The sequence below is a fragment of the Panthera onca genome, chromosome A1, assembly GCF_046562875.1.
Source record: "Panthera onca isolate mPanOnc1 chromosome A1, mPanOnc1 haplotype 2, whole genome shotgun sequence".
NCBI classification, from domain to species: domain Eukaryota; kingdom Metazoa; phylum Chordata; class Mammalia; order Carnivora; family Felidae; genus Panthera; species Panthera onca.
Genome location: NC_138339.1, coordinates 239,953,247 through 239,978,098, shown reverse-complemented (window position 1 = coordinate 239,978,098; position 24,852 = coordinate 239,953,247). Strand labels below are relative to the sequence as shown.

The 24,852-nt window shown below is 41.1% G+C and overlaps 1 protein-coding gene across 3 annotated transcripts in view; it reads left to right on the top strand.

The window, feature by feature from the left end:
- The window catches only part of PARP4 (poly(ADP-ribose) polymerase family member 4), a 114,952-nt gene that overhangs the window by 50,770 nt on the left and 39,330 nt on the right, over positions 1–24,852 (top strand). For all 3 annotated transcript variants that reach the window (XM_078449598.2, XM_078449539.2, XM_078449559.2), the window contains 7 exons: positions 957–1,121; positions 1,790–1,836; positions 2,156–2,234; positions 8,969–9,106; positions 20,890–21,085; positions 22,088–22,155; positions 22,734–22,921. In XM_078449598.2, the coding sequence (XP_078305724.2) occupies positions 957–1,121; positions 1,790–1,836; positions 2,156–2,234; positions 8,969–9,106; positions 20,890–21,085; positions 22,088–22,155; positions 22,734–22,921 (881 nt within the window). The remainder of the gene's footprint in view (positions 1–956; positions 1,122–1,789; positions 1,837–2,155; positions 2,235–8,968; positions 9,107–20,889; positions 21,086–22,087; positions 22,156–22,733; positions 22,922–24,852) is intronic.

Genomic DNA, 24,852 nt, shown 5'->3' with positions numbered 1-24,852 from the left:
AATTCAGTTCACTTGGCTGCCTTGCAACTCAGTGTTCTGGCAGTTCAAGACAAGTTACAGTTTTGTAGATTATCCGGCTTGTTGCAACAGAAGTGACATCTTGCATCTGTAGCCTACATAGAAACGGAAGTGCAGCCCCACTCTATTCCCGTGGCAGTCCCTCAAATGAGCCCCAGGTTTTTATGCACTTCTTTCAAGGACAAACACTGTTTACGAATCATCTCTCCATTGTTTATCCCTTCGTTGGAATCCATTTCTTCATTGGGTGTTCTTGCAAATGGATATTATCATTAGTATTATATGCTCCTAAACATACTGAATTTTATGGCAGTACAGTCAAGCAGAACGGAAGATACGCTTGGGCTATTAAGAGCTTCTCTGTGTAGGATCAGAAAAAATAGATCTGTTCTTTTTTCTGCCCTAGTCATTCATGAGTCTGTCTCCTTATGCAGTGATTATAATGCCCCTTTAAAAGAAAATGAAATGCCTTTTCTAAATAAAATGATGAGTAAACTGTAGGGTGAAAGAATTAAGTGAGGAGCAAGCTAGCGAGAACTGCTGAAGCTCTCTGGCTCCTGACAGAATTACCGCCAGATGCTGTGGAGGTCGGAGAGGCTACAGGCCCTTCCAGAAGGGGCTGTCTGGAGGCTGGCTGTGCAGAGCCCCGTGCCCAGGGCCTCTGTGCGAGGACGAGGACGGTGAGGCTCCCCAGTCAGGGTGGGGTCCTGCTTCCAGGGGGCCTCCCCTCCCTCTGCCCTTTGTAGATGTCACACTGTTCCCACCCCTGGGGACCCGCTCCAGGATTCTCCTTTAGCACTACGAAATGGTATATGCTCATTTTCTGAGGAAGACTCTGGCAGATTGTAATTTAAGTGGCTCATGTAATAGGGGGGATTAACTAGCATAGAATGCATATGCTTTTGAGTGGAAAGCTGAGTAATGTGTTTCTATTTCAGGATGTTTTTACTGTTAGTGTTGGAAATCTACCCCCTAAGGCTAAGGTCCTGATCAAAATTACCTACATCATGGAACTCAGCATCCAAGGCACCAGGGCCGTCTTCTTCATGCCCGCCACCGTAGCACCCTGGCAACAGGACAGAGCTTTGAATGAAAACAGTCAGGTTTGTATGTTTAAGAAAGATTTAAAGAAGCTTTTTTTTGGTGATTTATTCACAGGGAAGAAAAAGTATCCAAAATAATCTAATCTTCGTGGTGCAAAATCCGTTTTGCTGACATTTCTGCATTTAGACACAAGGCACAGTTACACTCAATGGGTATCATATTTTTATTCTGTTCAGTCACTTAAAAAATTTTTGTGTCTCTACTTACATGTTCATTATGAATAATTTAGATAAGCATAAAGAATGCCAAGAAACCAAAGAGGAAAATTTAAACAACCCTTAATTCCATTGCCAGAGATAGTAGCCCAAAGCTACTGGTTAACACTTTGTTCCTATTTTGTATGTATTTATACAAACTGTGTTTCTATGTGTATGTGTATATGTATATATAGGTGTATAGGTATATGTGTGCATATACACTCATAGAGATATATGTATAGTTGAAAATCTCTATGAAAATGGTCATAAATAATCCCCAATATCAGTTGCATTTTAGAAGTTACTGTTTTTCCATGACCAAATGTTCTATGTCTCGCCACTCCAACATGAGACCAGCTGTCTCATAGCTGCTGTAGGTTGTGGCCTTGGCAACACTACTTTCAGCTTTGAGGTCTCATTGTGAAACTTAGTAGATACTTAGTTATACATGTATATTTTTCTTTTAACAGGATACAGTAGAGAAGATTTATGTAAAGGAAATAGGAACAAAGCAAAGGTTAGTACCAAAAATATAAAACCCACCAGTCATTGAATGGACTGGTTTTAAATTTTCATTTAAAGTTATGTATATATACATATTTACATATGTATTATATATATTTATTTATATATAACTTAAAAATTATATATAAATATGTATATTTAAATATGTATATTTAAATATGTATATTAAAATTATATATACATATTTATATATGCATATTTATATGTATATTATATATGTGTATATATATATAATTTTTAAAAATGAGTACAAGTAGTTGTTTAATATTTAAGATTATAGACTCAGACAACTTTCTCTTCTTTTTTGGTAGCTTCTCTTTGTGTATGTCCATTGAGATGCCATATGTGATTGAATTCATTTCTAGTGATACACATGAACTGAGACAAAAGGTTAGTAAATCTTTGGTTTATTCTCTAAGAGCTCTTATTTTAGCATAGTTTTATTTTATCAAGGCAATACTTGATGGCTTAAAAAGTTACGTAATCATAATGCTAACAACGGCTTCTACAACAAGCTGCAGTCGGTTCTACCCTGCCGCTTCCAGACCCGCCTCCAGAGACAGTGAACCACTTTAAATACTTTACCTCCTTTCTGCTGGCCTCCAAAGTTGTGAATGATACATTTTTTTACTGCTTGTTCTTGACTCATCTATTTCAAAAGTATTTTTTTGGCTTCTTACTGCGGTAGATGAAAATCTGATTATCTTGCCTCTCCGCTACCCTCAGTCGCACACAGATTGAAACTCTTCGGAATACTGTTTTTCACTGCTGAATGCTCCCAGTAATTCGGAAATGTTTTCCCCCTGAGACCCTCTTCCTTTTCCGTGTCTCCACTGCAGCCCAGCCTGGTTACTGCAGGGCAGGGGTTGTCCCAGGGCCTTTCTTTTCTGATTCTCCTTTGCAGGACTTTTGTTCCTTACCCTCTTTCTTGTGTTACTCCTTCCATTGGCAGAGCACAGCCTCCGTTCACTTCCTGAGTAGGTGGAGTGTGTGGGCAGCAGTGCCTGAAGCTGTCCTCATCCCATGTGTTAATGCTGATCATTTGTTGAGGTTTTCATCTCGGGTTGAAAATCACCCTCTGAAAATACTGAAAACATTATCTTCTAGCTTCTAGTGTTGCTTCTGAGAACTTAAATGCTATTCTTATCCCCCATTCCTTGTATGTAATCTGTTTTGTTTTGTTTTAACTTCTACAAGAATTTCAGATCTTCTTTTTATCCCTGGTATTCTGAAATTTTATAAGAAGGTGATATTCATTGTATGCAACTCGTAGCCTTTAGTGCTGGAAATTTTTGTTATATTTTTAAAAATAAGTTGTTCCTCTCTCCTGTACCTTTTGCATTGCCTTTCAATCAGGTGTCCCCTGGATGGAGCCTCTTGTTTTCTTTCTTTTTTTCTCCTGTTGACCATTGTATTGTTTTCTTGTTCTACTTTCTGAGTGATTTTTTCAATTTTAAATTCCAACCATTCTACTGAAATTTTTATTTTAGTTCTAATATTTTTAATTTGCAAGAGATCTTTTCTGCTCTGTAAATATTACTATTGGGGGGCACCTGGGTGGCTCAGTCGGTTCAGTGTCCAACTCTTGATTTTGGCTCAGGTCATGATTCCAGGGTCATGAGATCGAGTCCCACATCAGGCTCTGCACTGAGCATGGAGCCTGCTTGGGGTTCTCTCTCTCCCTCTGCCTCTCCCTCATGTGTTCTCTCTCTAAAATATGAATGAATGAATGAATGAATGAATGAATGAATATTCCTTTTTTATAGCATCTTTGTGTGTTTCATGAATGCAGTACCTTCTCTTTCTTGTCTCTCTGAAAATACATTTTTTCTTCTCTTCCCTGTGTTGTGTCCTTTTTCTTTGAGCTCTCTTTTCCTTCTGGCTTTTGCTTTTTGTTCTCTATATTTTGTGTTAGAGGCTTTTCCTCAAATGCCTGGGTGACCCCTCTGTGCTCGTGTCTAACTGAGACACACACAAAGCTAGCTAGATGCTGTGAGGTAGGGCGAGTGGATGGGAGGCCCTGCACGGGAGGCCCTGGCAACTGGCTGGCTGTTTGATGGTGAGTCTCATGGTAGTGTTTTAGCCTTTCTGCAGTTATTCAGAACTCCTCTAGGGTATTCATAAAGTATGACTGGGGAGAGGGACTGAGGGGCCTACACTTAGGATGCCACCTTGCATGGCCTTCCCCAGTTGACGTCACTGCATACCTATGCTTCGGTACACCTAGGATTCCTGTAGATACTCTTTGCTTGAATTTCTGTAAGTAATGAATCTTCAGTTTCCTTAATCGAGAGAACAGGGCGCTAGCTATCGGAGCTAGCTGCTTGGCTACTTAGAGCAGGGAGGAGGTCTGCACCAAGGCAACTGAGTGCATAGTCTCCTCACTAGTACTGTTGTTTTCTGCAGTACCTCCAAGGTGTGACCCTTCCTGGGTCGCTGCAGTCCTCCACCCAGATGGTAGCTTCTTCCACTCTCTGTACACCTTCCACCACACCTCTGTCAGCTTTGTTAAGATCTCTCATCTGCGATCGTCTTCGTTCCTACTCTCCATGTCTTTAAGGGTTGATACCCTCTAATTGATTCCCTCTTATGGTAGGGGGTTTTAGGATTTTGGTAGAGAATGGAGATAAACACATGCATTTAGTCCATCCTGAACAAGAAGCCCTCTGCGTCAGGTAGCTTTTGCTCTGAAACAAACAATCTCAAAACTTTATGGTTTAAAACAATAACATTTGTTATTTCTCACAGTTTTGTGAATTGGCTGGGCAGTTCTTTTTTTTTTTTTTTTAACGTTTATTTATTTTTGAGACAGAGAGAGATAGAGCATGATCAGGGGAGGGTCAGAGAGAGAGGGAGACACAGAACCTGAAACAGGCTCCAGGTTCTGAGCTGTCAGCACAGAGCCCGACGCAGGGCTCAAACCCACGAACTGCGAGATCGTGACCTGAGCCGAAGTCGGACGCTTAGCCAACTGAGCCACCCAGGCACCCCAAGCTTGGGCAGTTCTAATGGGCTGCACTGGCTTGGCTGGGGCAAGATGTTCTAGAATGGTCTTATTCTAATACCTGGCTGTTGGCCTGGTGTCATTTGGGATGACGACCACGTGTCTCTCTTCATCAGGTTAGCTCAGCTTCATGCGTATGGTAGTGGGAGAGTTCTCAACAGCAACAGGGGAAGGCGAAACTCACTGCACAAACATTTTCCAAGCCTCTTGCATCACATCTGCCAATATCCCATTGACCAAAGCAAGTCACACTGGCCAACTTTGGATTCAAAGGCAGAGAAAGGCCACTTCCTGATAGGAAGAGCTGCAAAGTTGCATTGCAAAGGGGCCAGCACACAGGAATGGAAAAACCTTGAGGCCATTTCACAGTCTATCACATTGCCTTTATTGTTTAAAGCATATAATTCACATTTCCAAAAGTGATTCTATGTTTATGAAAACGTAATTTAAGAATTAGTCATAATTGGGGATGCAAGCTGGTGCAGCCACTCTGGAAAACAGTATGGAGGTTCCTCAAAAAAACTAAAAATAGAACTACCCTACAACCTAGCAATTGCACTACTAGGCATTTATCCACAGGATACAGGTGTGCTGTTTCGAAGGGACACATGCATCCCCATGTTTATAGCAGCACTATCAATGGTAGCCAAAGTATGGAAAGAGCCCAAATGTCCATCAATGGATGAATAGATAAAGAAGATGTGGTATATATATACATTGGAGTATTACCCGGCAATCAAAAAGAATGAAATCTTGCCATTTGCAACTACATGGATGGAATTGGAGGGTATTATGCTAAGTGAAATTAGTCAGTCAGAGAAAGGCAAAAATCATAGGACTTCACTCATATGAGGACTTTAAGAAACAAAACAGATGAACGTAAGGGAAGGGAAACAAAAATAATATAAAAACAGGGAGGGGGACAAAACACAAGAGACTCATAAATATGGAGAACAAACTGAGGGTTATTGGAGGGGTTTTGGGAGGGGGGATGGGCTAAATGGGTAAGGGACACTAAGGAATCTACTCCTGAAATCATTGTTGCAGTATATGCTAACTAATTTGGTTGTAAATTTTTTTTTTTTATTTTATTTTTTTTTTTTAAATTTTTTTTTTTTTAACGTTTATTTATTTTTGAGACAGAGAGAGATAGAGCATGAACGGGGGAGGGTCAGAGAGAGAGGGAGACACAGAATCTGAAACAGGCTCCAGGCTCTGAGCTGTCAGCACAGAGCCTGACGCGGGGCTCGAACCCATGAACTGTGAGATCGTGACCTGAGCTGAAGTCGGACGCTTAGCCGACTGAGCCACCCAGGCGCCCCAATTTGGTTGTAAATTTTAAAAAAATAGAAAATAAAACAAGTTAAAATTTAAAAAAAAAACAATGTACAGGGATATATGGGAAAAAACCAACATGTTTTAAGTATTTGTTTATTTATGTGAGAGGACCCAAAGATTATTATAAGCTTGAAAAATGGAGTAATTTGCATATATGATATGTAATTTTAAAATTTTTATTGGTGGATGAGAGTGGTTGAACACAGTAAAGCCTCCATTTAGTTGATCATTCAGTATTTCATATGTGTTGCTTGCTACATAATATTTTAACATTTGTCTGAATTTGAAATAAGATGGCACATTAATTTATCAGAATACTGTATAATAAATACTATATAATATTATTATAAATACAGAATAAATATCCAGAATAATGGATATTTCTTTTGTTAGACGCATATTATTCAGGATCACTTATTATGTTTATATAATTTTGATATGAAGTAGAAGACTGTATTACAACTTGGAGTTTGTTTTAGAAGATGATAGAAAATTCTGTGGAACCATAATTTTAGAGTTGCGCCTAGGGCTAACAGCCAATGCTTAAATAGTTTAATAATTTATTACTAGGGCTTTACTGTATGTAGTCGTTATGCTTCTAGACATTTTTTCTGCAATATTTCTGGGATAATTTGCACTAAAATTAGTTTTTAAAAAGGCCATAAAATATGAGAGTTAACTATAAATCCAGGGAATCACTCAATTTTAATTTGCTTCACCAATGCCTGGTACATATCAAGAAATTCATCTTTCCTACAGAATAAAGGATGTCTGTATATATGGGACATAATTTTTTTTTTTTTTTTACTAAACACCTTGTCATATTAAATGAGGTAGTTTGTAGGGCATACTAAGGAGTTCAGAACACATGGGAAAGCTATTTTCTATCTCTTAATAAAGTGATTAAAAATCATTCATTGGACCAATGGAAGTCACATAGTGACAACCTAAATAATTATAAATATTAATCTTCATGCAAGTCATATCATCTTCCAACTTTAACAAGTAAGAGAGGACATTCCTAATAAGAGATGTAGCACACACATTTTTTCATAGCAAAACATTATAGAATCCACCAACAAAATACTAAAAGATAACATGAATTTTAAAAAAATTAATCTGTCAGAATCACAATCTATGTCATATTTCTGATCCTCTACAAATTATAGTCATCATTTTGTCACTCTGTTTCAGGTACAGTTAATCAATCTGTTTCCATAAGCTTCAAAAACATCCTTGGTTCTGTTACAGACAAATTTTCTTCTATTCATACCTTCCTTCTTATCTTTCTTTTTTTTTTTTTTTTTAATTTTTTTTTCAACGTTTTTTATTTATTTTGGGGACAGAGAGAGACAGAGCATGAACGGGGGAGGGGCAGAGAGAGAGGGAGACACAGAATCGGAAACAGGCTCCAGGCTCCGAGCCATCAGCCCAGAGCCTGACGCGGGGCTCAAACTCACGGACCGCGAGATCGTGACCTGGCTGAAGTCGGACGCTTAACCGACTGCGCCACCCAGGCGCCCCTTATCTTTCAATTTATCTTCCACTTGACAAATTTATTATAGCATCTTGAATCATCTACCCATAGTTCTCTATACAGTCTCAGTGCTATATGAGAAGTCAAATGACTTAATTTTCTCATTGATAAGGATTGTCATTTGGAGGCAAATTGTATTTCCTTTCCCCCTTTTGTTAATCAAACACTTTATTCTACATGTATTCATGTTAAAGAATAAAAGAAAATCTTTAAGGAAAAGAAAACCCACAATATAACATCATAAAAGCCAATCGATTTATGTAGAAGAAATTTAGGTAACAGAAACCCAGATTCTTAGAATGGAAAAAAAGTTTTTTGCCTTAATGCAGAAAGTCCCTGTATAATATCCCAGAAACATGGTTAATTGTCTTTGCTTAAACAATTCTAGCAGTGGGGAATGCACTACTTTATTAAGGAGTTCATTTTATTGATGGACAGCTTTAAAATTTGAAAGTTCCACCTGATATTTGTTCATTTTTTCATAGAGAGCATGAGCAAAGTGCACATCTAATGTAGCTGACCTCATCTAGGCTCTCAACAGGGGCATCTTCCCTGCGCTTGCGTGTTTTGTATTCCAGATGATTTGACAGCAGATAGCCGTGTAAGAATACATAGATTCTTTTATTTAAAATTTTATGAAGATAAAATTTTATCTTGATAACTGAACTCATACTCTGAAATAAGAACCTGAACACACAGTGAATTACAAATCTCTTTTTCCTTCTCACTAAGGATAGGATGAAACTCTTCACCCATGTGCCTGAAATAACTCCAGTCTAATCTGGATCCTGCATGATGTCCCCTCTATAGGTTTTGCCCTATTCAACATGACCTACAAATACATTTGCTTTAAAAAAAAAAAGAATTAGCCATAATTATAAGATTTCCATTGAAGTTTCTTTTTATACTATTCTAAGTTATGATTATCTAGTATACTTTCTGCTATATCCAGATAGTTCTAACTGAATACATAGACCTATAACCTTAGGATCCAGGACTTGAGACTGTCTTAAACGTATCTAAATTTGACTGTGTACATCAACCTTAGCATTTCAGGAGGGTAACTGATATAATAATGGTCACACTTCTCAAAACATCATAATTTTAGAATTTATGACTACAATGTTGATTGCTAATGGAGTTATATAAATTATGCAAGGGTTTGCTACTTGAAAGGCAACTTCAAACTGATACTATGGTATTATTCCATTATTTACTTTGTTGTCATTGTTGTTTGTTTTGTAGAGTACAGACTGCAAAGCTGTAATTAGCACCATGGACGGTAGCTCCTTAGACAGCAATGGATTCTCCCTTCATGTCGGTTTATCTGATGCACATCTCCCAAGAATGTGGGTCGAAAAACATCCAGAAAAAGAAAGTGAGGTATGGTCCTTCTTACTTAAAAATGAGACACTATTAAAAAAATATTTCAAATACATTATTTAAATTTGGAAGTTACTGTTAGTCCTGGAAAACTAGCATTGCAAAATGAACTCTCACCATTCCAAGATTTTACAACTAAAAATACTTACGGGATCTGGATTGATAAACTTCTGAGGTTTCAACCAAGTTCCTCATGTGGCATGTTTCTCTATAATGACTTTATTTTTTACCTTAATCCCCACTGAAAACAAAAAATGCCTTCAGACATTACATTGTTAGTCTGTGTATTTTTGTAGTTTTTAAATATTGATACTGTAAAAACAGATACAAAATTATTTATGGCCATAAGACCATTTGTGTCCCTATGACAAAGAATCTCTTATTAGAATAAAAATCGAGAATGACATCAGCAAGATGGCCCAACAAGATGTCCTTCACATGTATCCCCCCGCCAACAACAATTATTTGGCATCTATCCATGGACAAAGTGCCATTTGGGAACTTTGGGATCCAGTTAGGAGATTTGGAAATGCCAATACAGCTCAAAAGTGAGGAGAACTGTTTTGAAAAGACAGGCTTGCACCCAGGCGGCTGACTTGCTGACCATGGTCCTGGCTGCAGGCACCATCTGTGCCCCCAGATATCCTGAAAGTACCCTATACTTGGCTCCAGCCTCCTCACAGTCACAGTCTTCAAGCAAGCCTGTGAGTCCAGGGACACGTCCATCTACAACCTTGAAGATTCTGAAAAGGCTGTCAGAAGATTCTGAAAATTCTCGGCTCTAACCCCCTCCTGGCCGCAGTCCACAAGCAGTCCTGTTGGCATAGGACCTATTGGATACTCACGTCTGCACCTCAGGAGATCCAGAAAGGGCCTTATACTCTGCTTCAGCCCTCCAGCTATGGAGGGTCGGTCCACCCAGAGACCCCACGGAACACATCTAGCTTCACCTTCAGAGCCAAGTCTGCGGATGCCAGTCATGGCTGTGGAACCTGAAACAGTTGTGGTGCTTGGTTCCAGCCCCTCTCAACTGTAGTCCAGGGCCAATCTTGTCCACTAGAGACTCATCCAGCAACTAGGCAGGAGTACTTCCAGGGACCTAGTGGAAGCTACACCCATCCATGTACCTGGTAATAGGTCTGATGACTGAGAACCTGTGGACTCTGAAGTGGATTCTCATCCCAGGTAGACTCTACCGAACAGGTTCCGAGGCAGATCCACCCACCCAGGGACCAGACGTGCTCAACCCTCTGGTAACAAGAATATCAGCTGCAGACCACACCATAGACTTAGGAACAGCCTCAAAATTGACTCCAATTCTGCACAATTGTGATTCCAGAGGTAAATGCACCAACCAGGGAGCCAACAGGAAAAGGTCTTTACCTGCCAAACTAGTGCAAGGTTATGCACAGATACCAGTGCAAGGTTATGTAGATCATGAAGAATCGGGCAAACAGGGGCGCCTGGGTGGCTCAGTTGGTTAAGCATCCGACTTTGGCTCAGGTCATGATCATTGTTCGTGAGTTCAAGCCCCGTGTTGGGCTCTGTGCTGACAGCTCAGAGCCTGAAGCCTGCTTCAGATTCTGTGTCTCCCTCTCTCTCTGCCTTCCTCTGCTCATGCTCTGTCTCTCTCTCTTAAAAATATATAATAAACATTAAAAAAATTAGGAAAAAAAAAAGAATTAGGCAAACATGACACCACCAAAGGAAACTAACAAAGCTCCTGTAATTGACCCCAAAGAAATGTAGATCTATGATTTGCTGACAACAAACTCAAAATAATCACCTTAAGAAAACTCCATACAATACAAGGGAACACAGACAAACAACTAAATGAAATCAGGGAAACAACATGTGAACAAAACGAGAAGTTTAATAGAAATAGAAACCATAAAAAAGAACCAAACAGAAAGTCTGGAGCTTAAGAATATAATGACAGGAGGATCCTGGGAAGATGGCGGCATAGGAGGACGCTGGGCTCACCGCGCGTCCTGCTGATCACTTAGATTCCACCTACACCTGCCTAAATAACGCAGAAAACCACCAGAAGACTAGCAGAACGGAGTCTCCGGAGCCAAGCGCAGATGAGAGGCCCACAGAAGAGGGTAGGAAGGCTGGAGAGGCGGTGCAGGCTCCACGGACTAGCGGGAGGGAGCCGGGGCGGAGGGGCGGCCCGACGGCCAAGCAGAGCCCCCCAGTCTGGCTTGCAAAAGGGAAGGGGCCAGACGGAGTGTATTCCAACAGCAAGCGGGACTTGACATCTGGAAGGTTATAAGCTAACCGCTCTGCTCGGAGAACGGGAGGGCTGGAGGACAACGGGAGGGAGAGTTGTTGAGCCCTGGACGACAGAGCTCAGCTTGGCGGGGAACAAAGGCGCTTGCCAGCGCCATGTCCCTCGCCCATCCCCCAGCCAAAATCCCAAAGGGAACCAGTTCCTGCCAGGGAACTTGCTTGCACTGCCCAAACACCCAACACTGTGCTTCTGCGGATCCATCCCTCCGGTGGGTCTGACTCCCTCCCAGTGCCGCAGGGCCCCTCCTGAAGTGGATCTCCAAAGGAAAAGCGAGCTGAGCCTGCCCCTCCCACCCCTGTGCACCTTGCCAATCCAGCTAATACACCAGATCCCCAGTACCAGAAGCCTGGCAGTGTGCAAGTAGCCCAGACAGGCCACGCCACCCCACAGTGAATCCCGCCCCTAGGAGAGGGGAAGAGAAGGCACACACCAGTCTGACTGTGGCCCCAGCGGTGGGCTGGGGGCAGACATCAGGTCTGACTGTGGCCCCGCCCACCAATGCAAGTTATTCAAGACAGTACAGGGGAAGTGCCCCGCAGTCCCGCACCACTCCAGGGACTATCCAAAATGATGAAACGGAAGAATTCCCCTCAGAAAAACGTCCAGGAAATAACAACAGCTAACGAACTGATCAAAAATGATTTAAACAATATAACAAAGTGAATTTAGAATAATAGTCATAAAATTAATCGTTGGGCTTGAAAACAGTATAAAGGACAGCAGAGAATCTCTTGCTATAGAGATCAAAGGACTAAGGAACAGCCAGGAGGAGCTAAAATATGCTATCAATGAGCTGCAAAATAAAATGGAGACAACCACGGCTCGGATTGAAGAGGCAGAGGAGAGAATAGGTGAACTAGAAGATAAAATTATGGAAAAAGAAGAAGCTGAGAAAAAGATAAAAAAATCCAGGAGTATGAGGGGAAAATTAGAGAACTAAGTGATGCACTAAAGAGAAATAATCTACGCATAATTGGTCTTCCAGAGGAGGAAGAGAGAGGGAAAGGTGCTGAAGGTGTACTTGAAGAAATAATAGCTGAGAACTTCCCGCATCTGGGGAAGGAAAAAGGCATTGAAATCCAAGAGGCACAGAGAACTCCCTTCAGACATAACTTGAATCGATCTTCTGCACAACATATCATAGTGAAACTGGCAAAATACAAGGATAAAGAGAAAATTCTGAAAGCAGCTAGAGATAAACGTGCTCTAACATATAAAGGGAGACCTATAAGACTCGTGACCGATCTCTCTACTGAAACTTGGAAGGCCAGAAAGGAATGGCAGGAAATCTTCAATGTGATGAACAGAAAAAAATATGCAGCCGAGAATCCTTTATCCAGCAAGTCTGTCATTTAGAATAGAAGGAGAGATAAAGGTCTTCCCAAACAAACAAAAACTGAAGGAATTCGTCACCACTAAACCAGCCCTACAAGAGATCCTAAGGGGGTCCTGTGAGACAAAGTACCAGAGACATCGCTACAAGCATGAAACCTACGGACATCACAATGACTCTAAACACATATCTTTCTATAATAACACTGAATGTAAATGGACTAAATGTGCCAACCAAAAGACATAGGGTATCAGAATGGATAAAAAAAACAAGACCCATCTATTTGCTGTCTAAAGAGACTCATTTTAGACCTGAGGACACCTTCAGATTGAGAGTGAGGGGATGGAGAACTGTTTATCATGCCACTGGAAGTCAAAAGAAAGCTGGAGTAGCCATACTTATATCAGACAAACTAGACTTTAAATTAAAGGCTGTAACAAGAGATGAAGAAGGGCACTATATAATAATTACAGGGAGTATCCATCAGGAAGAGCTAACAATTATAAATGTCTATGTGGCGAATACGGAAGCCCCCAAATATATAAAACAATTACTCACAAACATAAGCAACCTTATGGATAAGAATGTGGTAATTGCAGGGGACTTTAACACAGAAATGGATAGATCATCTAGACACAGGATCAATAAAGAAACAAGGGCCCCAAATGATACATTGGATCAGATGGACTTGAAAGATATATTTAGAACTCTGCATCCCAAAGCAACAGAATATACTTTCTTCTCGAGTGCACATGGAACATTCTCCAAGATAGATCACATACTGGGTCACAAAACAGCCCTTCATAAGTATACAAGAATTGAAATCATACCATGCATACTTTCAGACCACAATGCTATGAAGTTTGAAATCAATCATAGGAAAAAGCCTGGAAAACCTCCAAAAGCATGGAGGATAAATAACACCCTACTAAAGAATGAATGGGTCAACCAGGCAATTAGAGAAGAAATTAAAAAATATATGGAAACAAATGAAAATGAAAATACAACAATCCAAACGCTTTGGGATGCAGCAAAGGCAGTCCTGAGAGGAAAATACATTGCAATCCAGGCCTATCTCAAGAAACAAGAAAAATCCCAAATACAAAATCTAACAGCACACCTAAAGGAAATAGAAGCAGAACAGCAAAGACAGCCTAAATCCAGCAGAATAAGAGAAATAATAAAGATCAGAGCAGAAATAAACAATATAGAATCTAAAAAAACTGTAGAGCAGATCAACGAAACCAAGAGTTGGTTTTTTGAAACAATAAACAAAATTGATAAACCTCTAGCCAGGCTTCTCAAAAAGAAAAGGGAGATGACCCAAATAGATAAAATCATGAATGAAAATGGAATTATTACAACCAATACCTCAGAGATACAAGCAATTATCAGAGAATACTATGAAAAATTATATGCCAACAAACTGGACAACCTGAAAGAAATGGACAAATTTCTAAACACCCACACAATTCCAAAACTCAATCAGGAGGAAATAGAAAGCTTGAACAGACCCATAACCAGCGAAGAAATTGAATCAGTCATCAAAAATCTCCCAACAAATAAGAGCCCGGGACCAGATGGTTTCCCAGGGGAGTTCTACCAGAGGTTTAAAGCAGAGATAATACCTATCCTTCTCAAGCTATTCCAAAAAATAGAAAGGGAGGGAAAACGTCCAGATTCATTCTATGAAGCCAGTATTACTTTGATTCCTAAACCAGACAGAGACCCAGTAAAAAAAGAGAACTACAGGCCAATGTCCCTGGTGAATATGGATGCAAAAATTCTCAATAAGATACTAGCAAATCGAATTCAACAGCATATGAAAAGAATTATTCACCATAATCAAGTGGGATTCCTTCCTTGGATGCAGGGCTGGTTCAACATTCACAAATCAATCAATGTGATACATCCCATTAATAAAAGAAAAGATAAGAACCATATGATCCTGTCAATCAATGCAGAAAAGGCCTTTGACAAAATTCAGCAACGTTTCTTAATAAAAACCCTCGAGAAAGTCGGGATAGAAGGAACATACATAAAGATCATTTATGAAAAGCCCACAGCTAACATCATCCTCAATGGGGAAAAACTGAGAGTTTTTTCCCTGAGATCAGGAACACGACAGGGATGTCCACTCTCACCGCTGTTGTTTAACATAGTGTTGGAAGTTCTAGCATCAGCAATCAGACAACAAAAGGAAATCAAAGGCATCAAAATTAGCAAAGATGAAGTTAAGCTTTCACTTTTTGCAGATGACATGATATTATACATGGAAAATCTGATAGACTCCACCAGAAGTCTGCTAGAACTGATACATGAATTTAACAAAGTTGTAGGATACAAAATCAATGTACAGAAATCAGTTGCATTCTCATACACTAATAATGAAGCAACAGAAAGACAAATAAAGAAACTGATCCCATTCACAATTGCACCAAGAAGCATAAAATACCTAGGAATAAATCTAACCAAAGATGCAAAAGATCTGTATGCTGAAAACTATAGAAAGCTTATGAAGGAAATTGAAGAAGATATAAAGAAATGGAAAAACATTCCATGCTCATGGATTGGAAGAATAAATATTGTCAAAATGTCAATACTACCCAAAGCTATCTACACATTCAATGCAATCCCAATCAAAATTGCACCAGCATTCTTCTTGAAACTAGAACAAGCAATCCTAAAATTCATATGGAACCACAAAAGGCCCCGAATAGCCAAAGTAATTTTGAAGAAGAAGACCAAAGCAGGAGGCATCACAATCCCAGACTTTAGCCTCTACTACAAAGCTGTCATCATCAAGACAGCATGGTATTGGCACAAAAACAGACACATAGACCACTGGAATAGAATAGAAACCCTAGAACTAGACCCACAAACGTACGGCCAACTCATCTTTGACAAAGCAGGAAAGAACATCCAATGGAAAAAAAGACAGTCTGTTTAACAAATGGTGCTGGGAGAACTGGACAGCAACATGCAGAAGATTGAAACTAGACCACTTTCTTACACCATTCACAAAAATAAACTCAAAATGGTTAAAGGACCTGAATGTGAGACAGGAAACCATAAAAACCTTAGAGGAGAAAGCAGGAAAAGACCTCTCTGACCTCAGCCGTAGCTATTTCTTACTTGACACATCCCCAAAGGCAAGGGAATTAAAAGCAAAAATGAACTACTGGGACCTTATGAAGATAAAAAGCTTCTGCACAGCAAAGGAAACAACCAACAAAACTAAAAGGCAACCAATGGAATGGGAAAAGATATTTGCAAATGACATATCGGACAAAGGGCTAGTATCCAAAATCTATGAAGAGCTCACCAAACTCCACACCCGAAAAACAAATAATCCAGTGAAGAAATGGGCAGAAAACATGAATAGACACTTCTCTAAAGAAGACATCCGGATGGCCAACAGGCACATGAAAAGATGTTCAACGTCGCTCCTCATCAGGGAAATACAAATCAAAACCACACTCAGATATCACCTCACGCCAGTCAGAGTGGCCAAAATGAACAAATCAGGAGACTATAGATGCTGGAGAGGATGTGGAGAAACGGGAACCCTCTTGCACTGTTGGTGGGAATGCAAATTGGTGCAGCCGCTCTGGAAAACAGTGTGGAGGTTCCTCAGAAAATTAAAAATAGACCTACCCTATGACCCAGCAATAGCACTGCTAGGAATTTACCCAAGGGATACAGGAGTACTGATGCATAGGGGCACTTGTACCCTAATGTTTATAGCAGCACTCTCAACAATAGCCAAATTATGGAAGGAGCCTAAATGTCCATCAACTGATGAATGGATAGAAAAATTGTGGCTTATATACACAATGGAGTACTACGTGGCAATGCGAAAGAATGAAATATGGCCCTTTGTAGCAACATGGATGGAACTGGAGAGTGTTATGCTAAGTGAAATAAGCCATACAGAGTAAGACAGATACCATATGGTTTCACTCTTATGTGGATCCTGAGAAACTTAACAGAAACCCAGGGGGGAGGGGAAGGAAAAAAAAAAAAAAAGAGGTTAGAGTGGAAGAGAGCCAAAGCATAAGAGACTCTTAAAAACTGAGAACAAACTGAGGGTTGATGGGGTGTGGGAGGGAGGGGAGGGTTGGTGATGGGTATTGAGGAGGGCACCTTTTGGGATGAGCACTGGGTGTTGTATGGAAACCAATTTGACAATAAACTTCATATATTGAGAAAGAAAGAAAGAAAGAAAGAAAGAAAGAAAGAAAGAAAGAAAGAAAGAAAGAAAGAAAGGGAAAGAAAGAAAGAAATATTCAGTAGAAAAAAAAAATAAATCACAGTGACTGCTGCTTACCAAAAAAAAAAAAAAAAAAAAGAATATAATGACAGACTGAAAAATTCAAGACAGATCTTCACTAACTCCCTTAATCATGCAGAAGAAAGAATCAACTAACTTGAAGACGGATCATTTGAAATTAAAGGAATAAAAAGAAAAGGAATGAAAATGAGTGAAAAAGCCTACATGAATTATGGAACACTATCAAGCAAAAGAATGTTTGCATCATAGGCATCCCAGAAAAGGAGAGAAAGGGGTGGAAATATTATTCAAGGAAATAATAGCTAAAATCTTCCTAAATCTTGAGGGAGAGATGAGTAACCAGGTTCAGGCAGCTCAGAGGACCCAAACAAGATCCATTGAATGAAGATTACTCTAAAACACATTATAATTAAAACATTAAAAATCAAGGACAGGGAGAGACTTTTGAAAGCAGCAAGAGAAAAATGGCTCATCACATACAATGGAACTCCCATAGGGCTATCAGCAGGTTTTTCTGCAGAAACCATGAGGTCAGGAGGGAGTGTGATGATATATTCAAAGTGTTGAGAGGAAAAACTGCCAACCAAGAATACTGCTCTTTTGGGTTCCTGGACCCAGTTCCAAAGGCAGGTAGGGGGCTTTCCCACATACCACTATACTATGTAAGTCCAGGTTGTTACCTGTACTTTGACCAACTAGCTATAAATCAGAGATTCCCACAATCCTTTCCTCAGTTTTTATTAGCTTGCTAGAACAACTCACAGAACTCAGAGAGGAATTTTACTCCCTAGGCCACCAGTTGATTACAAAGGCATGTAACTCAGGCACAACCAGATGACAGATATGCATCGGCAAGGTCTGGGGAAAGGGTACAGACCCTCCATTCCCTCCAAGCACGCCACTCTTCCACATCTCCATGTGTTCACCAATGTGAAAGCTCTCCGAAGCCCATCTTTTGGGTTTTTATGGTGGCTTCATCACATAGGCATGATTGGCAAGAATTATTGGCCATTGGAGATTGATTCAGTCTCCAGTCTGACTGCCCTTCCAGGAGTCTATGGACAGGACTGAAGGTTCTAACCCTCTGATCATATAGTTGATTCTCCTAGCAACCAGCCCCCCTCCTTAGGTGGGGATCCAAAACTCACCTCATTAACATAACAAAAGACACCTTTATCACTCTCATCACTTAGGAAATTCCAAGGGTTTTGGATTAAAAAAATTTTTTTTAATGTTTATTTATTTTTGAGAGACAGAGAAACAGAGCGCGAGCAGGGAGAGGCAGAGACAGAGGGAGACACAGAATCCAAAGCAGGCTCCAGGCTCTGAGCTGTCAGCACAGAGCCCAACATTGAGCTCAAACTCACAAACCATGAGATCATGACCTGAGCTGAAGTCGAAGTCAATATTTAATGGACTGAGCCACCCAGGCACCCCGGAAATCCCAAGGGTTTTGGGAGATGTGCGTGAGGAACAGTGGACAAAGACAAAATATATATGAGTTGACCAAATATATATGTCTTATAAATCACAATATAGCATAAACCCAGCAAAACTGTCCTTCAGAAATTAAGGAGAGATACATTCCCAAACAAAAGCTAAGGGAATTCATCACCACTGGACCTGACTTATGAAAAATGGTAAAAAGAGTTCTTGAAATGAAAAAATGCTAGAAAAATACAAGCTTCCACTTGTGGAATGAATAAATCATGGGAATAAAAGGAACAGCATAGAGAATATAGTCAATGCCATTATAATAGATGGTAGCTATACTTGTGATAAGCATAGCATAACGTATGAACTTGTCAAATTACTATTTGTACACTGGAAACTAATGTAACATTGTGTGTCAAGTACACATCAATAAAAAATTTAAAAATGAGGTGCCTGAATGGCTCAATCAGTTAAGTGTCCGAAATCTCTTGATTTCAGCTCAAGTCATGATCTCATGGTCATGAGATTGAGCCCTGTGTCAGGCTCTGCACTGGGCCTGAGGCCTTCATGGAATTATCTTTCTCCCTCTCCCTCTGCCCCTTCCCACCTCAAAAAAAATTGTCCTTTTTAAAAAGTAATTTAAAAATTGGGGTGCCTGGGTGGCTCAATGGGTTAAGCGTCCAACTCTTGCTTTTGGCTCAGGTCATGATCTCACAGTTCATGGGACTGAGCCCTGTGTTGGGCTCCATGCTGCCAGCACAGAGCCTACTTAGGATTCTCTCTCTCTCTCTCTCTCTCTCTCTCTCTCTCTCTGCCCCTCCCCTGCTTGCTTGCTCTCCCTCTCTCAAAATAAACATTTAAAAACTAAAAATAAATAAAAATAAAATAAATTATATGATCCTGTCAATAGATGCAGAAAAAGGGTTTGAAAAAATTCAACACCCTTTCATGATGAAAGCTCGGAACAAACTGAGTATAGAAGGTTACCTCAACATAATAAAGACCATGTATTACAAACACAGCTAACTCGATGAAAAACTGAGAGCTTTTTCTCTAAAATCATAAATAAGAGTGCCTACTCTAGCCATTCCTATCCAATGTAGTACTGGAAATCCTAGCTAGAACAATTAGGCAAGAAAAAGAAATGAAAAGCATACAAATAGGAAAGGAAAAAGTAAAATTGTCTGTGTTTGCAGATAACTTGATCTCATGTATAAAAAACCCTAAAAATTCCACTAAAGCACTGTTAGAACTAATAAATAAATTCAGGAAAGTTGTAGGATACTATAAGAAAACTATAGACCATGGGACACCTGGGGGAAATACTTAGGAATAAATTTAACCAAAGGAAGTAAAAGACATGTACATTGAAAACATTAAGACACTGATGAAAGAAATTGAAGAAGGCACAAACAAATGGTAAGATATTTCATGATGGAACCACAAAATACCCTGAATAGCCCAGGCAATCTTGAGGAAGAATAATAAAGCTAGAGGCCTCACACTTCCTGATTTCCAACTATACTGCAAGGCTGTAGCAATCAAAACAGTGTGATGCTGTTGTAAAAACAGACACATAGACCTATGGAACAGAATTAAGAGCCCAGAAATAAACCCATGCATGTTTGTCAACTAATATTTGACAAAGGAGCTAAGAATATTCAACGGGGAAAGGATGGCCCTTTCAATAATTGGTGCTGGGAAAACTGGATATCTACATGCAAATGAATGAAATTAGGCCACTATCTTACACCACTCAAAAATTAACTCAGAATCAGGGCACCTGGGTGGCTCAGTCAGTTGAGCATGTCTGACTCTTGATTTTGACTCAGGTCATGACCCCGGGGTCATGGTATCGAGCCCTGCCATCAGGCTACACATTACATCTACACAGCTACACATCTGGAGCATCACATGCTACAGAGAAATCACTCATGGAAGGGAAAGTCAATAGATGTGGAAACTTCATTGTTTATCTTATTTTAAGAAATTGCCACAGCCACTCCAGCCTTCAGCTGCCACCATCCTGGTCAGTCAGCAGCCATTGACATCGAGGCAGGACCCTCCAGCAGCAAAAAAATAACTATTTTTTTTTAATGTTTATTTATTTCTGAGAGAGAGATTGAGAGAGAAAGAGATTGTGAGTGGGACAGAGAGAGAGAGAGAAAATCCCAAGCAGGCTCCCTGCTGTCAGTACAGAGCCCAACACGGGGCAATCGCACATTTAATAGACTACACTGTAGTGTAAACATAACTTTATATGCGCTGGGAACCAAAACCTTTATTTACCTCACTTTATTGTGATACTTGCTTTATGGTGGTATTCCGGAACCGAACCCACAGTATCTCCAAGGCATGCCTATACCAATGTAAACAAGCCAGACCAGTTTAAGATAAACACCAGTCCAGCACCTTTTTTCTTTTTTTAGGCCTGCATGCTTGTTTTTCAACCAGACCTCGATATCACACTCCCTGACCTAGCTGAGAACAATGAAGTGATTATTTGTCTTGATTGCTCCGCTTCCATGGAGGGTGCGACATTCTTGGAAGCCAAGCAAATTGCCTTATATGCACTGTCCTTGGTGGGAAAGAAGCAAAAGATAAACATTGTCAAGTTTGGCACAGGTGAGTGCTCTTTGGCCCCAGTCCAAAGCGTGCTTCCTCCTTAATATGAACATGCTCATGAGTAGAGCTGATGGCTGTTAGTACCCTGACCTCACCTATGGAGTAAGAGGTAGCATAGCATGGAGTTCAAGAACCAGAACACCGGAGCCAGATCCCTGGCTTCACATTCCAACTCTTATCACTTACTAGCCCTGGCTGTCACCTTGGGCAATTACTTGAACTTTTTATACCTCAGTTTCCTCGTCTGTAATATAAGGGTGATAGTTCCTACCTCACAGTGTTGGTGTAAGGATTGAGCTACTTCCTGTAAAGGATTTAAAACGGTGCCTATCACATATCAAGTGCTTTATAAATACTACTAGTGTTCCTAGCAGCTGAACCAAATGCAAGACCCTTGGTTGAGATGTATGAGGGTCCCAAGCATATGGACAGAACATGTGAAATCAGCACAATGTAGAAAATCTATAAGGGTTCAGCAAGCATCAGCTCAGCCCTTTTAGAGGAAAAGCAATACCATCCTCCAGGTGGGGGTCCAGGGACATGTCAGCCACCAGAAGAAGGTATTTCAGGAATGAGAGAAAGAACCAGAGTAGAGTGAGGGGGCAGTCCGGTCCTGATGATTCTTACGTTCCATCCCATTGAGCAGAAGACCTGCCCTTTTATGAAGGAGCTAGGGTCTGCTGCTGCTGGGCAGAGGTCAGATAAGCCTGGGAAAACCAAGGCCCTGGAAGGAGAACGTGTCCCTGCCGTGGCCAGGCTGCCTGTGCTGTTGTGACACCCCACATCTTACTTTGCATGAGCAATCTGCTACAGAACAGAAGTCTACATGTAATTTTATTCAGGACACTTTGCATTGTAAAGTGCATAATTTCAGTGCACTAGAGTTTATTATTTAAAGGAATAGTGTGGTGAATTTTTGGCATGTTAAAACCATCAAACATTGTTAGTGGTCAGTAAAGTGAATATTTCGCAGCTACACCTCACGCCAATCTTATCACACAGGTTACAAGGAATTATTTTCATATCCTAAGTACATCACAAGCAACAATGTGCCAACAGAGTTCATTATGGTGAGTAAAAGGACCTTCCTTCATCTCTTGGGTCTTTTCCTATCAAGGTTTAACAGTACTGTCCAGACTTATTCCCCCCACGAGCGCTATTGGAACACCCCCAGTCCTTCAGTTTTTGTATGTTGGTGGGCTCTTTTATTTTATTAATAAAAGCCATATGAACTCATTAAAGAAAAACTGGAAATTAAAAAGGGTAGAAAGAAAAAAATCACCCACATTCCTACCACCTAAATGCAACAGCATTGGAATGTTTTCTTCTGTTCCTTTTTTTCTATTTCTGAAGACAGAGCAAGCTGAGAATGACTAATTGCTTCCTCAGTCCGTGCCAGCAAACCCTGGGGAGGCATAAAAAAAGTCAAATAAGTGTCCACTGATAATATTATAGTGACTGTGTGACATAAAATAAACTAAGAGGATGTAAGTGAAGTTGTTGCACAAATGCATAATTGAGAAAAAAATACATCTTTTCAGTGACGATGTCTCTAAACCCTCACTGAGACGTGCTTCAGTAAATGATGACAGTTAATGGTGAATAGACCCCAAAAGTAGTAAATAACCTTTCACTTCATTTCCTCTAGTCTGCTACACCTACCATGGGAAATACAGACTTCTGGAAAACACTCCGGTATTTAAATTTACTGTACCCTTCTCAAGGGTTACGGAACATTCTCCTTATATCTGATGGGCACCTCCAGAATGAGAGTCTGACATTGCAGCTTGTGAAAAGAAATGTCCGACACACCAGGCTGTTCTCCTGTGGTATTGGGTAAGTGTGGAAGGTCTAGTGACACAGGGAGCACTGTGGGTGAAGAAGGCAGCCTGTGGGCAGGGTTTTTTTTTGTTGGCCTACACAGGGTTTCTAGAAGTTTTGAAGTTGATAACGGTGTATAGAAACTGTTTAGCATATAGTTGTAGAGCTCTGGGCTCTGAGACTGCCTGGGTCTCAATACCTGAATTGGCCATTTGTTAGCTCTGACCTTGGGCATGTTGTTAAATCTCTTGTGTATAAAATGAAGATGATAGTGAAAAAGTCATAGATTTAATAGGTTTACTCTGAGGATTCAATGAGCTCATATATAAAAAGTACTTACGGGGCACCTGGGTGGCTCAGTCAGTTAAGCATCTGACTCTTGATTTTGGTTCAGGTCATGATCTCACTGTTTGTGAGTTCCAGCCCCGTGTAGGGCTCTACACTGACAGTATGGAGCCTACTTGGGATTCTCTCTCTCTTTCTCTCTCCCTCTCTCTCTCTCTCTCTCTCTCTCTCTCTCTTTCCCTGCCAAGCTTACAATCTCTCTCTCTCTCTGTCTCTGTCTCTCTCTCAAAAATAAATAAATAAACATTAAAAAAATTAAAAAGTACTTAAGAATAGTCTTAAGAACAGAGATGGCACACGGCAAACACCAAGTCAACGTTAGATATTATTATGTTACATAAAAATCCAGATTTCCAGCCTATTCTGGGAAGCCTGAAGTGCCGGGCGCACCCCCACCCCCGGCGGTTTGTGACCAGGGCTGAGGGTCCCACCCAGGCTCTTGCTCCTTCACACCTTTGTGGTGGCTGCCACATTTGCATTTTCAAACCCTATAATGGATTTAAGATCTCTCTCTCTGGAGGCTAGACCCTCTTCATTGTTGGAACGAACCCCCACCCCAATCATAGTTAGCTGTTTTGGACGAAACCGAGGTGTATGGTGTAAACATAAGGAAAACACCAAGGGCCAGACTGGTGTTTGCACAGAGCATGCCTGCACCCTCGTCTCCTGGGACTCTCCCCCACATAGTCACCCTCCTGGCAAATGATCACCAGGCCTCCCTATTCTGAGTGCATGGAGTGGGAGAGCCCCTCAACACAGGGGTAGGGGTGGAGGTGGGTGTTGCTGTTCTCTGGGGCCACTGTGCTGTCCTGGACCGGGGTCCTCCTCAGGCCTCGGCCATGACTTTCAGGAGCTGGAGCCCTAGACACCCTTTGAGGGCCCTGTACCCAAGCCAGACCTGCCTGCCCAGAGGGCTCTTCTCCTCTGTCTGCCCTGCCTCAGTCACAGCTCCAGTCCTGTTCCCTAATGTGAGAGCTGGGCACCACAGACCAACCAGGAAATTATCCAGCCCCCCGTGGACTTCCCCAGCAAGTGCTCCTAACTGGACTTCACCTGAGTAACTTGTGCCTGTACACACAGGGGGCTGGCCGCAACACGCTGCAGGGACCTGCCTCCTCCCTGCTCCCCTGACCGTGTGGCAGAGGCAGTGCCAGGGTCGTGGCTCAGACATCAGTGCAGAAGACACCGGGCCCCGTTGATTCCTTCTTTGCTGAGGGCCTGTCATGAGACAGGTGCGCCTTGGTGCAGGACCACAGTGCCGGGTATGGGGAGCCAGACAGCAAACAACCCAGTAAGCTCAAAGGGAGATGGGTTTTCCTAAGTGCCACGAAGGAAATAGGGGAGGACGCCGTGATGGGGGTGGGTGGGCACAAACCTCCTTTGGGAGGTGACTTTGTGCTCTCACACAACCCAGCCTGAGGGAGCTGGAAGTTTTACTGATTTTCTGTCAGGTTTTTAGGATCTTTCTACAGGTTTCTCATACTCATTTGTGTTCACAAACTCTAGCAAGATGTGAGTTCTCCAGGAGTAGAGACTGAACTATTGCCTATTGTAACAAGCTGTCCCCTGAGGTCTGCACAGCAGGAGCAAAAACGGATTCC